The sequence below is a fragment of the Corvus moneduloides genome, chromosome 19 (genome assembly GCF_009650955.1).
Source record: "Corvus moneduloides isolate bCorMon1 chromosome 19, bCorMon1.pri, whole genome shotgun sequence".
In the NCBI taxonomy this organism is placed as follows: Eukaryota; Metazoa; Chordata; class Aves; order Passeriformes; family Corvidae; genus Corvus; species Corvus moneduloides.
In genome coordinates this window covers 11,447,306-11,461,599 of record NC_045494.1, presented here as the reverse complement: position 1 = coordinate 11,461,599, position 14,294 = coordinate 11,447,306, and the positions used below count along the sequence as shown (strand labels likewise).

The window sequence follows — 14,294 nt, the reverse complement described above, 5'->3', positions numbered from 1 at the left end:
TCAGCTTTGGGTGTGCCTCAAGGGGGGATCTCCGAGGAAGGTGACACGAAGGTTCCCTTTTACCTGAACTCCCTTTTCCCCGCAAGAGCAAACTTCTTCTTAGCTGAGTTTTCCTGGGATCTGGAACTGCAGTGCTTGGGAAGCCAGAACACAAGCAGGATTTCAGCTTGTGAGCCTCCTGAGCTGCTCTGTGCTTGGACTGCAGCTGGAAGGGGTGATCCAGCTTCCTTCCCTCTCCCCCACGGACTGTGTGTTCCTGCAGCTTCCTGTGCTGGCGCTGGGAGTTGCAGCCGGTGGGATAAGGATTCCCTGCGTGCTCAGGGAGCGAGGCTGGCTCAAACCCAGCCCTGCACAGAATGGTGCTTTTCACGTTCAGTCCCCTGGGCCAGCCCTCCGTGTGCCAGCCTGAAGGTGCGAGGTGCAGGAGGGAAACTGTCCCTGCTGGGAGCAGCCTGGGGCTCAGGGTGGTTCATCTGTGTTGGGAACCACACCTTGGCTCTGTCCTGGAGCTGCCTGCAGGGACCAGGCCTGGGTGGAACACAGCGTGCTCAGGTGTCTGAGGGAGAGGGGCAGGTACAGTGCTCGGGTGCCCCTCTGCTGGGTGCCACTGTGTTGGGAGGATCCTGCTGCCTGGAATAGCTCAGTGGGGAGACCAACTGCTGGAAGGAGTCCTGGGTTTAGTGTCCTTCTTGACATGAAGGGATTCAGTTCTCCATCTTCTGCTTCCTACAGAAGTGTCTTAACTCTCAGAGTCTCTACAGGACTAAGGGTGGATCCTTTCAAGCCATGCTTTTTCCAGCTATGGATACCATGAATACAAGGTTCTCAGGGCCTAAGGACACAGAAGCAAAGAGAGTTCTGTACTTAAGATAAAAGTTGATCCAGTTAATTCAGGCTTGGCTAGGTCTGTGGTTCCTGCTCCTAGCAGGACTTCTGTTTTCATGTGATCGCTATTTCATGTGCCATGCACAAAGCAGCCCTCAAAGCAGGGATGGGATCCCAGAGTGAGAAGAAACGCTTTGTTCTCGTGTGTTTGTGGATGCTTTGGCAGCGTGTGCTTGCCCCAGGTGAATGTTTTGAAGTAGCTTCATGTTTTGTGTCTGTGCATGAACTTCACTCTCCTTTGCATGGTCAGCTGAGCCGCAAGGTTGGAGTGGCAGTGCTGCAGGATTTGGTGAATGTCCAATCTGCTCATTTCCAAGTTGGAAAGCCTCTAAGCTCTCCTGCCTTCAACTTTGTCATCACCTCGCCTCTAAGGTTCCTGTGAGCTTTTGATCCTTCTGTACTGAGTGGACAATTGATCCCTGTTTGGTATCTGGTACAGAGCATGGAATTCGTGCATCTTGGGCTGGGTTCTGGGTGGCTGGGCTTGGCTCTGCCTTGCATTGCTGCTTCTGGTGAAGAGGTAAATTGTGTGTCCCCCTTCATGCCCCTGGTTTTGCAGGTCCTAGACTAAGGCAGGAATAAATGAAATGCAAGGAGAGTGTCTTAACCACACTGGAAGGGGTTTCAGAAACTCCTGTGGCGCTTCATAAGGCTCATCTTCTCATCCCAAACTTGCTGTCTCAGGACCTGGATTACCTGATTGACCCTGATGTTTACTAAAGCTGGCAGCCCTCAGAATACTTTTTCATTTCTCCAGTAGGAGTGGTTCAGGGTAGCTAATGGGGGAAAAACCACCCTTTGAGTGGACAGTTGTGGTGTGCCTGTCATTTCCCTGTCTCTGACTGCCTGGACCGGAATTGTCTGCAGACAAAGCTCTCCCACTTCTTGCTGAAGGTCTGTCTGCTTTGCATCTTCACCTTTCTTCCCTTGCCTCTATTGATGAAGTTTCCTGGTTTTTTTACCTCTCATGGCCTTTAGAGGAGGAGCAGTAATGGTATTTGAAGGACACCAGGGCTCTGCATCCAGCCCCCTTTTCCTCTTGGCAGACAGCAGTGCTGCTTTTGGGGCAATTCCTAAGTATGGGATCGGTGCTATGACAAGCCTTTGGGTTCTTGGTCTTCAGAGATTGTCTCTGCAGTTTTCCAGGTGCCTTCCTTTGGTTCTTAGTGAATGTCCAATCCATTTGTACTTACCTTGGAAAGCTTCAAACACTCTGGTCTCCAATTTTGTTGTTGCCTCGCCTGCAAGATGAACGTAAGCTTTTGATCTTCTGAACTCAATAGAGAACTGAATGCTGATTTGAATGTGGCACACATGGCATTTTTATCCTTGGCATGAGAGTGTGTAATTAAATCTGGGGTTGAGGCAGTTCCATTGTCTTCCCCCATGCAGATCTTTAGGAAACACCAGTTTGTTTCCTCAAAAAGGCCTGCACTCCTGCAATCATTATTCTAGTAAATAACAAGCTCTGTGAGGAAGGTGAGTGCAGGTCAATCTTCTTGAGGAGTCCACTTTGCTGAGAGTTCTCTTAATTTTTTTTCTCTCTGCAAGCTATGCTGAAGGATGAGCTGTGTTTCACTGAGATGCTGCAGGAACAGGCTTTTACCTCCATAGCTGCACAGATGGCTCTCCAAGCATGTCTCTCATAACATCTCATTGTTTGGAAGGCAGTGGGGTTACCTGGAGGTTTCCTGTCTCAGCTTCATCACCTGCTAATGTTCCATCAGGAGTTCTGCATAAACTGGTGTTTTTAAAGTCGGTAATATTTTCCCAAAGTCAAATGTACCAAGGAGGTAAAAAAAAGCCTCCACCAAACTGTGCTGCTGCATTCTCTGGCTGCAAAACACCTTGTCCTGACATGGAATCTGGTTCTTAGGAGGGGATTGCTGGGACTGGCAGCTGCTCTGGCTGTCCTGCGCTTCTCCAATCCAGACTTGATGACAGATGCCTTCCTGCTCTTGCTGTAGACAGGAGGTGTCTCTGAGCATGAAGTGCTGTGCTGTCTTGCTCTCTTTGTTACCTTCTTTTCTCTCCCCTTTCCACTCCCCACCTTTTAAGCACCCAAATTTAGACAATTGTGTTGTTGCAGGGACTGTCTCCAGGGCGTGACTGGGAGTTAGTGGTGTGTAACATGCACTGACTCCCTTGCTTCTGGTTTTTATCTTGGTTCATAGTGGCACCTCCCCTTCCCCATCTGTTTGTGTGAGTTGGGGAGTACTGAGCCCAGGAAGAAACTTGGAGAATAAACTTATTATGGATAGGCTTTTCTCAGAGTGAACCAAAAGTCCTTTTCCCATACCTGGAGGCCTCTGCTGTCCCATGGCATCCCCCTGATTTCCTCAGGAGCAGTGATGGGATTTCTGATGTGCCCTTTGGCCTTTCACCAACTGAAAAACCCAAATATGGCCAGAGACAGGAACATTTACAGCTCCCAAATCCCTTGGACGATCCATGGGTGAGAGCCAGATTATTGCTTGGCTAAAGATGAGATGGGAGGAGCTGAACAAACAGTAATGGTGAGAATTTCTTCTTAGCTTTGAAGTTGGATGGTTTAATCTTGGGCTGCTAACCACTAACAGATGGTGAGAAAGGCTGCTGGAGCTCTCCTCTGCTTGGGAGTTTAGTTCATCCAGCTTTTCAACGAAAAGCAAAGGAGCACCCCTCAAAACCAGCACTTTTCTGGGAAGCTGGGCTTAACCAACGTGCATCTCATCACTCCCCCTTGACTGGAGTGCAAATGAAAGTTTATTTTGGACTTTGCCTGTAAATTCTTAGTTTGCTGAAAAGAAAGGAAAATACGTGGAGTTCCAGAAACGTCATGTTCCTCCTAGCTTATAAGTAATAGATATATATAACATAAGTTCTATATATATGTATAAAAGCAGTAGCTTTCAGCCTGTGTTGACTCAGCATCCATCAGTGATTTGTACAGAGATGTGATGCCAACACTGCAACATTCCCAGATCTTCCCGCACATTTTCCCATTTCTGTGGGATGTGAAGTTGTGCTGAAGAGCTTTTCAGGGCGGGTTTTGGTTGGTTTTTTTTCTTGGAGAAGCTCCAGCTGCTATTTTGTGAAGTTTTGGTGTTTCTCTGCTTGCTGAGCATGCCAGGCTGATGACCAAGATGAAGAAATTTGTGTTGTGGTAATTAGGAATTTGGGAAACACTCAAGAAAGTCAACTCTGAAAATGTGCTGCACTGCACTTTCAGAGCCAGTGCGTTCTGAAGTGGAGACTCTTACCACAGCCTTCTGGTATTCCCCAAACTGGGCCTGGGCCTGATAAAGAGGTGTTTAGCAGATGCTTGCAGCCCTACAAGGATATCTAATCTGAACTGGCTTCCGTAGGAGTGATGGGGTGTGGAGAGAATAGAGGCTGCTTATTAAAGGCCAACACCAGCAAATACCAAACATTTTTGTATACAACCCCTGGCTGGAGTCCAGCTGGTAACATTCCCTAGGCAAGTGGTGTGGAGATGATGTGAAGCATCAGGAGGCAAAGGAAGCAACTCTAAAGCAGCCACGTAAATAGTAAAGCCAATTAATGACTCTTTTCCAAACTATCAGTTATACCTCTTGCAGAAAATAAGCCAGGTGATTAAGACACCCTTTAATTACAGGTCTTGTCTGTAAATATCTGTTAATTTGTAACTGGCAGATGATCTGCTCAGTTGTGCCTGAGAATAAGTGTCTCCTCTGTTCTTTGCAACTGCTGTTGTGACAAGGACAAAAGGCCATTGTTGGGGCTCTTACATAGGCAGTTACTTTCTCCTCCAAACAATTTAAGTGCATATTTCCATATTTCCATGGTTTGGGGCCTTCTCTAAGTGGCTGCTTCCATGGAAGGAGGCCCTGCTGGCCAGGGGAGCTGTGAGCAGCAGGTTGGGTTCTGTGTGCTGGGAACTTGCCCAGGTGCCAAGGGAGTGGTGCCACTTCTTCACAGGAGGACCCTCTGCTGCCACATGAACTTCTCATCGCAGAGCTTGTTCCTGATCAGGAAGGATAGAACCAGCCTGAAATTCCTGGGGCAGAGGAAAGGCTTGAGTGATCCAGGCATCCAAAATGCAAAATCCTGACTTGTTTGGGTTAGCTTTTCAGGAATTTAAATCACAGAGATGATCTCCAACTGCATCTGACCATCCTAACGCATTCCACATCTTCAGGAATATTGTTAGTCTGCAGACTGTGCCCAGGCAGCAAGACAAAGAAAAGCTGTCTTTGAACTGCAGAGCTTCCTTTGGACGTGGGGGTTTGTGTCCCTCTGCCCTGTGCTGCTCGGGCACTTTGTACCTTCTGGGAAGCCTCTGCTCATGGAGTTCATGGCTCTCTGGGGAAGTGGGCTGGAAGGGGGCCAGTCTGTGCAGTGGGCCTTCAGTAAACAACTTTAAACTCATCTGACTTCCCTAAAGTCCATAAAGCATTTCCCAGGTCAGGGAGAGGTGGTGGCCCTGCCACGCCGGGTGCTGTCACTGTCACAAGATGTGTGAATGCCTCAAAGCTGCTGGACAGCAAGGAAAGCAACTGTTCCCTCTGGGAATAGGTCCCTTGGGAGGGGCACTTGACCTGTTCCTGGAATAACACCTGCTGCTGGAAGTGGTGCTGTGGGGAGAGGCTCCCACCCCTGCTTGCTGCCTCTTTGCTTTGTCACCTGCGAGTCCTCTCCCTCTCTGTTCTGCCTGTTCTCCAGAGGAGAATCCATTCAGCAGTGGAAGTGCCTTTTGTGCAAGATTTGGGCTCGAGTTGCTCAGGGAAGGAGCTGCAGCTGGTTGAGTCAGTGCCTGGTTTTTGCTAACCAAATTGGAGCTGGGATAAATTTGCCTGGAGAGTTCTCGGCTTTGCTGAAAATGGCACTCCAGCTTTACATTCAAAACCATGTTAAACTTTAAAGTGCTCATGCTGGCTAAACTTTTCCTATTTTAAATGTGCATGAAGCTGCTTCAAAGCAGCAGCTTTGCTGCTCCAGGGAAGAGCACTTGGACATGGGATCCTGCATAAATTCACCAGTCAGTGTGTGACTTTGTTTGACCTGTCCCTGGAAGGTGGCTTCCAAGGGAGAGATCCCTCAGTTAAGTGATGGAATAACCTTGTAATTCCAACTATAGCTAAGGAGGGTTTGCTTCCTTGGGAGCACTGTTTGGCACAGCCCAAGGCTGGAGCTGAGTGTTTCCATTCAGCCCCATAAGGTTTGGATTCTACCAGTGGAGCTGAGCCTGAAATGAAGGAGGTGAAATAAAGAGCCTCATGCAGTTTTAGCAGAGCTGCCACTGACTGAGGTAAGGCTGGTTCTCAGCCCAGGGCTTTAGTTGTTTAGTTTATGATAACAGATTGAGTTGTATTAAAACAAGGGGTTGAAAAAGTTGAGCTTTAGCTTCGTGATTCCATCCCCATTCCGTAACTATTGTACGTGGTGTTACTCAGAGTTTACCTTTTTTGGGCAGGTTGATAGAGGTAGAAGATTTTAATTTATTTTTATAATCCCCGTGTTTGCACTCCTGGGAAAGAACCAAAGTATGCAGATGTCATTATTCCTATAAATGCAAAGGACTTTATCCTAAATCTTCGAATTCTTTCATAGTATGTGGCAGCAGAGCTATTTGACACGATGCTGCAGGAAATATTTGGCATTCTTGTAAGCTCCAGGGAGAGCAGGACTGGGATGATAACATCCGTTAGTGTTGCTTTTGAATGAGGTCTTGCATAAAGACTCTCTAAAATACCCCTCTGTTAGACTTAGAGGGTTTTTAACACAAGGAATGTGTTTCAAGCTGCTGCTTTTCCTGTGCTTGTGCAGCTTTGCTGGTGTGCCTGCAGCTGACTCTTCCAACCCTGTGCTGCCCTTTTCCAAAGCTGCCCTCTGAGCTGTGTTTATTGTACCAGCTTCTCTGCACTGTGTGTGTTAGAGGAGATTTCCCTCTTTTAAAATGGAATAAACTTTCTTCTTGTGATTTGACAGAAATGTTTCTCTAGCTTCACAGGCACAGCTAATAGTGCATTCCCAAGCTCTGCTGACAATAAGAACAAATTGTAGTGTTTTAAAATGTAAATGTATATTTTGCTGTGCTTCTTACTTCTCTTACCTGCTGGAATAGTTTTAGCGTTAGCATATTTTAATACACATCTAGAAACAGGCAAAGCTGCTTTTATTATTGCTCATGGTCATGAATTATGTTAATGTAAACACTGCAGTGAAAGGGAAATGAGAAATAAAGACTTGAGAAGCAAGAATTGGCACCTGATGGTTTGGGGATTTTTTCCTGCTTATCAGCATTCACATTTGTCATGTTTGTGGGGACTCTGGGCTGGGTGGAAATGGGATTTTTCATTAGGTCAGAGGGTGTTGTTCCACTTGTAGCGGTCCCAAAGTACACCCAGTTTCTGGGTTTCATACTGATGGTATCTTGGCAAAAAGGAAACCCAGTTATCCATTAGCCAATTCTCAGAGTAATCTCCTTTGCAACCAGCTTTTCAGGTAGGACCTTCCAGGTTTTTCCATGCACTGAGCAAAGCCAGCCCAGTCAACAAGTTTGCAGGGAACTCCCCTCTGTCTCTGGAAAGCTCGGAGTAATTGAATGCAGTGCTTTCTAATCTTTCATATTCTGTGGTATTTCCCAATGATTGTGAGGAGAAATGGACCAAAGTGGTTTTAGACAGACTGATGGAGCTGCTTCCAAGAAGCAGATGCCACCAGTAGAACAGGGGCCCTTGGTTAACCCTCTGGAACTGCAGCCACAGCTGGGTCAGTGAGGCTGTGGAATATCCCACAGCTCAGCTGCAGGACCATTTTGTCCAGGGTTTTCCAGCCAAACCTGGGGCTTGCTGCTGTTCTGTCAGGACAAACAGCAGCTGTTTCACCTGAAGCTCTTGTGAGGAGTCCCACGAGCTGCTGTGAATAAAGCTTCTTGCTCCTGGGTGCAGAAATGCCCATCCTGCCATCCCTTAGCAGAGGCTCCCCTCTCTTAGGGCCATTCCCTGTGGGGTTGCTGTGATTTTGCTGTTGGAAGGTGAGGAGCAATGAGAGTGTTTGAGTCTGTTCTCTCAAAAATCTGGGCTGGTATCAGTATGCTTCCTGTATGTGCAGAATTAAAATTCCAAGAGCTCTCTCGCCTCCTTTCTGCAGCTGCTGAGTGCAGTGTGAGGATAGGGATGCTCCTCAGCTCTTATCTGATCTAGAAGTGCAGGTCTGGAGGTACTGAATCCCTAAGGAAATGCAGATTAGCTACCAAACTGGGGTGTACAGCACGATGGAAAAGGCTGCAAAAGAAGGTGCTTAAATTCCCCTGGTAAATGAACATTTCCATTATAAGTAGCTTAGAGGAGAAATAAGCAGGCAGAGAAAATATGTGCTTGTTATTCTTACAAAGGAGTTGGCCTCCAAACTGTTAATTTTTGAACAACTGTTGAATGACAGGAGTGCTTCCACTCTTTCCATGCAAATCCCCATAATAAAATCCCTTTCAGCTTCCCACACGTCAGAGCTGCTCGTGGCAGTCGCTGTCTCCCTGGAAATCTTCCTCCCGTGGTTTGCAGCCATTGAGTCCTGCCTAGGGCACACCTCCATCCCTCTGCGGGGTGGATGTGTCTGAAGATCAGACCTAGGTTAGAAAAAAACCCCCCAACTGGCATTTTTAGAGCCGTACTAACATCAATTGTGATTGCAGGGACGTGAACTTGGTCACATTTCCTGCCCTGAGTATCTCCTGTAAACCTCTCCATCATTCTGTCTAAACATATTCTGCTTTAAATCCACCTCTGGCTTAAAAATGAAATGTGCATGTGCTATCTGTATTGATCTGTGAACTCTGCCACTCTGCACTGATAAATTCATTTCTTAATGGTTTCATGTAGCCCCGTGGCATTAAATATATTTTTAACCTAGAAAAAAGTCAGAGACGAGCAGTGGAAAGAATCTCTTGTTTAAAGTGTGTTTTACTGCACTGTATTTCTGCCTCCTAAAGGTACTGTTTCCCTTAACTTGGAAATTCCCATATCCAAATCCTGGTATATAAAGTATATTCAAATCATGCTAAGTGTAAAAGTGTGTATATATATATATCTATCTCATGATTTAAAAATAAAAGTGTATCTGCACCCTGAAAAATTCTGTCTGCAGTGATCAGGGCAGGGGACAAGTGTTTCATGTTACCTTGGGTAGCAAGGAGTTCAGGCATGAAGCCAAAAGCTCTTAATCAAACTGATGTTACACCTTGTATCAACACCTTAATGCTCAGGGGATCTTTAGGATGAAGGAAGGATTTTCAACAAATACCTTGTGGTTCCCTGCAACATCCCTGCTGTTGGGTTTAGGGGGTCAGTGAAGATCTGCTGCACGGGCAGGGCCATAAATGGGATGAAGTGAGGGGCTGGAAACAAAGATTGCTGAGTTGTTGAAGATGAATTTTGAGGAAAATGTCTGCCCTGTTTTGCAGAGGTGAATCTGGTGCCGGGAAGACTGAGAACACTAAGAAGGTTATTCAGTACCTTGCTCATGTTGCTTCCTCCCATAAAGGAAGAAAGGACCATAATATTCCTGTAAGTTGGGATATTTTCTCATTTGTCTATTGCTCTTTTTGCAAACAACCATCTTTGCATTTGAAAAAAAGACTTTTTTTTTATTAAAGATAAACTGTAATATAATTGTGTAATTTTGTCTCAACCATTATTTTCTCTTTAGCAGTGGCTGAAATGAGCAGTTACACCAAAACTTCTAATCCATGTCAGCTGCTTAATTTCTGTTGTGAAATTAAAGGCTTTATACAAATAAAAGCAAAGCTTTCTGATGCAATAAACCCCATTTTCCAAAAAAAATCGATAAACCCAGGCAATTCTAACTGAATTTAGTTCCCACTGGATGCAGTTTTTAGTACTATATTTGTGAAGAAGCTTTCTGTGCCTTCAAAAATTAACTTGTGAATGGGAAAAATCATCCATCTTAAAAACTGCTGTAGACTTGCTATATCTAGAAGCCGGCATCTAATTAAAAGCTCAGATTTTGTTACACTGTAAACAAGTGAGTATATACTTTTATATCTGAGAATATTGGTTTTTTTTGGTATCTTGAAACTTATTTATATAGAAGTTTCTGATTTATATAGAAGTTTCTTTAGATTTCCTGCCAGGCTTCAACATTTGCACTGAATTTTTAGTGATTGTTTGCTTTTAAAAAACAGGAATGGGTTTGAATATTTGTTATTATGGGCACTTGGATCTCTTTGCAGTGAAATATTAATTCAGCTTTGCTACAAACAGCGTCTAACTGTAATCAAACTGGCACGTGCCTGGTTTTCCAGTGGTAATCCAGGTGCCTGTGGTGGCTGGAGCCTTCAAGCTACATTATCTTATGGAATTCTAGAATTAGAGACGTACAGAATTACAGCAAAGACCTCTAAGATCAAGTCCAGCCTTTGCCCAATACCCCATTGCCACCAAACCATCCCATGAAGTGTCACTTCCACTCATTTTCTGAACCCCTCTGGGGATGCTGGTTCCATCACCTCCCTGGCAGCCTGTTCCAATGTTTAACCACTCTGTCAGTGAAGAAATTGCTCCTCATACCCAACCCGAACCTCCTCTGGCACAACTTGAGGCCATTTCCCCCCTGTAGCAGCTACAACTTCTGTAAATTTAGTGCAGCTTACATGAATTCATATTAAGACATTCCTGAATGTGCCAAGGCTCAAACATGTAGGAACACGAGATGACTTTTGACCAGTCTGTGAAGGGAAAAAAAGTCAAGGATTTGAAGTGGGAGAGAAGGAAAGGTTGCAGGTAGATTTGGAGAAATCTAGTGAAGTGTATGGGGAAACTTCAATTTTTGCTTTAATCAAGAGCAAATAATGTGAGTCTGTGCGTTGATACTCAGACTGGTGCTGGTTTATCACACAGAACAGATGAAAATTTGTCTCTGTGAGTGTTTCCTGAGCAGCCTGAGAGTGCTGCACTTGTGGGCTGCAGGTGGCAGGAGGAGATTTCTCAGGACTGGAGGCTCAGGGCTGTGTTCATGGCTCTGCCCCGTGTGTTGGGAGGTGGTGGCTCTGGGGGCACTGTTTGGGACATCATCCATCAGAACTGGTTTTCTGTGGAGGTTTTGATTTATGAATATTCTTGGCTTTATCACTAGGCAGCCTTCAACAAACCCAGTATTTTTTAAATTTCTACAGAAGCAAAATTGCCCACAGGTTTTTGGAGAGGAGGGAATTGTGCAGGGTTTGCACCAAGTATTTCTAAATGTACTGTTGATAACTTGGAATACCTCGGGCTGAGAGATGCTTCTGGAAGCCTCTTGTCCAGACACCTTTCAAAATGTACCTTCCTTCGAAGGGAGATTGCATTGCCCAAGCCCTTGTAAAGCTGAGTTTTGAAAATCTTGAGGGATGGAGATGATGCAACTCCTCAGGGAGCCTGTGAAGGCACAGGACAGAAAGGGGAAAGCTGAGATGTGGAGCACAATAGGGGTAGGGGACTCCCCTGAATAATCTTGGATCGTGCCTTTCATTCAGAGCAGTACCACAGTGAGCACTGAATTTGCCATATATCCATGAAAAATGCAGAAAGTTTGCCTCACCAAACCAATTTTGAAAATATAAATGAGTCTCTCTTGTTCTGCAGCAATTAGTTTTAGTTGTGTATTGGAAACAAAGAATGTCTAAGCCTCATAGGTGCCACTGGAAAGCTGGGAAGTGTCAGAATGGGGGTTACAGAAGCAGCCCTAATTTGGTCCTGTTTGCATATTCATCAGAAAGCTGTAGAGGGCTGGTGGTGATCCACAGTCTGTAGAGCCTGTGCATTACCCTGTGCACAAGAAGATGCTAATTAGGCTTGTTAAATTAATCCATGACTTGTACCCATCCTGTTACAGATAATTATCAGCAACATGCATATTTCTGAGACTGTTGAATGTCTCATGGATTATTTTTTTTTAAATGAAGCAATTTGTATGCTAAGCCTAGGGTTGACTTTGATTTGCCTGACAGAGTGCTGTAAAAATAGAACAAACCAAAGGAGCAGCCCCAGTCTGACACCTCAGAGCAGCACTGATGTCACTGGGGCTCACCAGGTCCCTTCTCCAGCTGGGAAGGTGGGGAAATGCTCAGCCTCTGTGAGGAGCATCTCTGCCCATCCCCTGCACAGCCTGGCAGTGGTTGGCATCCAGCTGCTGATCCATGAGGCTTTTTTGTCCCCAAATCCCTCTTTCCTTAGAGCTGCCAAAGTCCTGCCCAGCCCTTAGCACATCGTGCCTGGAAATCGAGTCAATAACACAGGGTAGCCACAGGGGCTGGAATTTCAGCCTTAATAGCAATGTTTCCTGATTTTTGAGTGTGGAATCTGTAGCCCCAGTGTCTCATTTCCTGAGTAATCCCAAGATGTTGTCTTGGGCGCTGCGCTCGGATGTGTGGGGAGGAGGAGGTGGTGGTAGAAATGTGCAAGAGAAACTTCAGTAATTGCGGGATTTGGCAGAGCCAGGGGAGACCGCAGCAGCCCCTGAAATTGGGGATAGAGGCAGAGCAGGGGAGGGCAGGGCGAGGTGCTTGGCAGTGGGTTATAAACGAGAGCTCCTCTAAAGGCTGAAGGTGGGGTAGAAGTAAACCTGAATTTCTGGCTGCAGTGAGCTTGGTTGGGAGGCAGAGCTGGCACAGGGATGGTCCTGGTTGGTGGGGAGGAAGGGACAGAAGATGGAAGATATCTGTAAAAAACTGAAAGCTTTTGCTTCACCTTGAGCTCTAAAGAATTTGAGGGCTTGGGGTGGTAGTGGTAAGAACTTCAAAGCTGAGTATTTTGCCTGCTCCAAGCATTTATTCAGGACCGGCTTTATAAAGACCAGCACTGTGCTTTAGCTCAGGTGCCTCGGGCCAGAGCTGACCCACGCTGGTGTGTGCTGGGCTGGGCAGCTGTGCCAGGCTCCTCAGCCACACAGGAGCCCCTCTCCCCTCCACTCCCAGGAGTTCTGTAGGCTCACGGCTGTGCAGGGAGGGTGTGTGGAGCTGCAGGGGAGGAAGAGAGCAAGGACGGGGAATAGGTGAGCATGGGGAGCAGGGTGATGTGTCTGCAGAGGGTTTGGACAGGTTGAGCACAGGGAGAAGGGAGGGAAGGAGGCTTCTGAACGGCTCAGTTTTGTGGCTCATCACTCCCCTGTGCAGCAGGAGAGGCAGGCTGAGAGAAAAGAATGAAAGAATGTTTCACTGCCTGTGTTAGTGTCACTTTATTATGGCCAATCTTGTTGCAACCCCTGGGACACCTCCCACCGTCCCAGGCTGCTCCAAGCCCCAATGTCCAGCCTGGCCTTGGGCACTGCCAGGGATCCAGGGGCAGCCCCAGCTGCTCTGGGCACCCTGTGCCAGGGCCTGGCACCCTCCCAGCCAAGAATTCCTTCCCAATATCCCATCTAACCGTGCCCTTTTTCAGCTTAAGGCCACTCCATCGTTGCTGTCCCCCCATCCCTTGTCCCCAGTCCCTCTCCAGCTCTCCTGAGCCCCTTTAGGTACTGGAAGGGGCTCTAAGGTTTCCCCAAAGCTTTCTCACCCCAAACCGCCTCTGTTTTCACTCAAGCCCAGCTTTCATGTTGGTGCTATTTTAAACTTTAGAACTCATTATGGTACTTTCAGGTTAGTGATTGCTTTCAGTGGCTGCATAGCTGAAATGCTCAATTGCTTAATTTGTTTTATTAATTTCTAAAGAAGCACAATTAGTTTTTGAAGGACAGGATCTCAGGTAGGCTCACTCTGGCTGAAGCTGCCCTGGGTTTCCCAAGTGGGATTTAACTGCCCTAATTTAACCACAGGGAAGTTAAATCTGTGTCTGATTGTGCTCAGTTCTGTTTCTAGTAGGACAAGAGTGGACACCCAAGAGTGCAGTTCATCTTTTCTAAATATAAACAAATGAAATTCCTCTGAATTCCGAGCTGTTCCTGTCCTCCTCCATGATTCCAAGAGGGAATCTTTTCCTGGCAGAGTGCAGCTTTGAAAATTCACATTACTTACCTGAACAAGCCAAACCTCTGCCAGCTGCTTTGCAGAGCTCTGCCAGAATCTGTCATTCTGCACTAATAAAGTAAGAGTCACAGAAAGAGGGAGTGCATTTGGCTTGGTATAAAAATTTCTTGTTGTGTGTGTTTCTCCACAATATTTTGCCCCAGGGTCTCGGATATGAAGCTTAAGATTATTAAACTCACAGACTGAGCCAAGGAAGAAAGAAAGGAATTGAAAATTTCTGCAGAAGCTGTGCAGATTTGAATTTTGAAGGGTTTTTATTTCACTTTATTACCTTCACGTTCCTTTTGTCCTTCTTGCTGGCAAAATTTCCAGTTTAAGGTTGTACTTCTGCTCGTGGTGGTGCTTGTAAGAAAGAAACTAAGGTCTTGTCTCAAATGTGGCTTTGCATTTCTTAAGTGTTTGTAGCACAGAGCAAAACCAACCC

At 46.2% G+C, this 14,294-nt stretch overlaps 1 protein-coding gene across 4 annotated transcripts in view; it reads left to right on the top strand.

Annotated features, from left to right (window-relative positions):
- The window catches only part of MYH10 (myosin heavy chain 10), a 91,637-nt gene that overhangs the window by 33,336 nt on the left and 44,007 nt on the right, over window positions 1-14,294 (top strand). For all 4 annotated transcript variants that reach the window (XM_032129192.1, XM_032129190.1, XM_032129191.1 and 1 more), the window contains exon 5: window positions 9,311-9,413. In XM_032129192.1, the coding sequence (XP_031985083.1) occupies window positions 9,311-9,413 (103 nt within the window). The remainder of the gene's footprint in view (window positions 1-9,310; window positions 9,414-14,294) is intronic.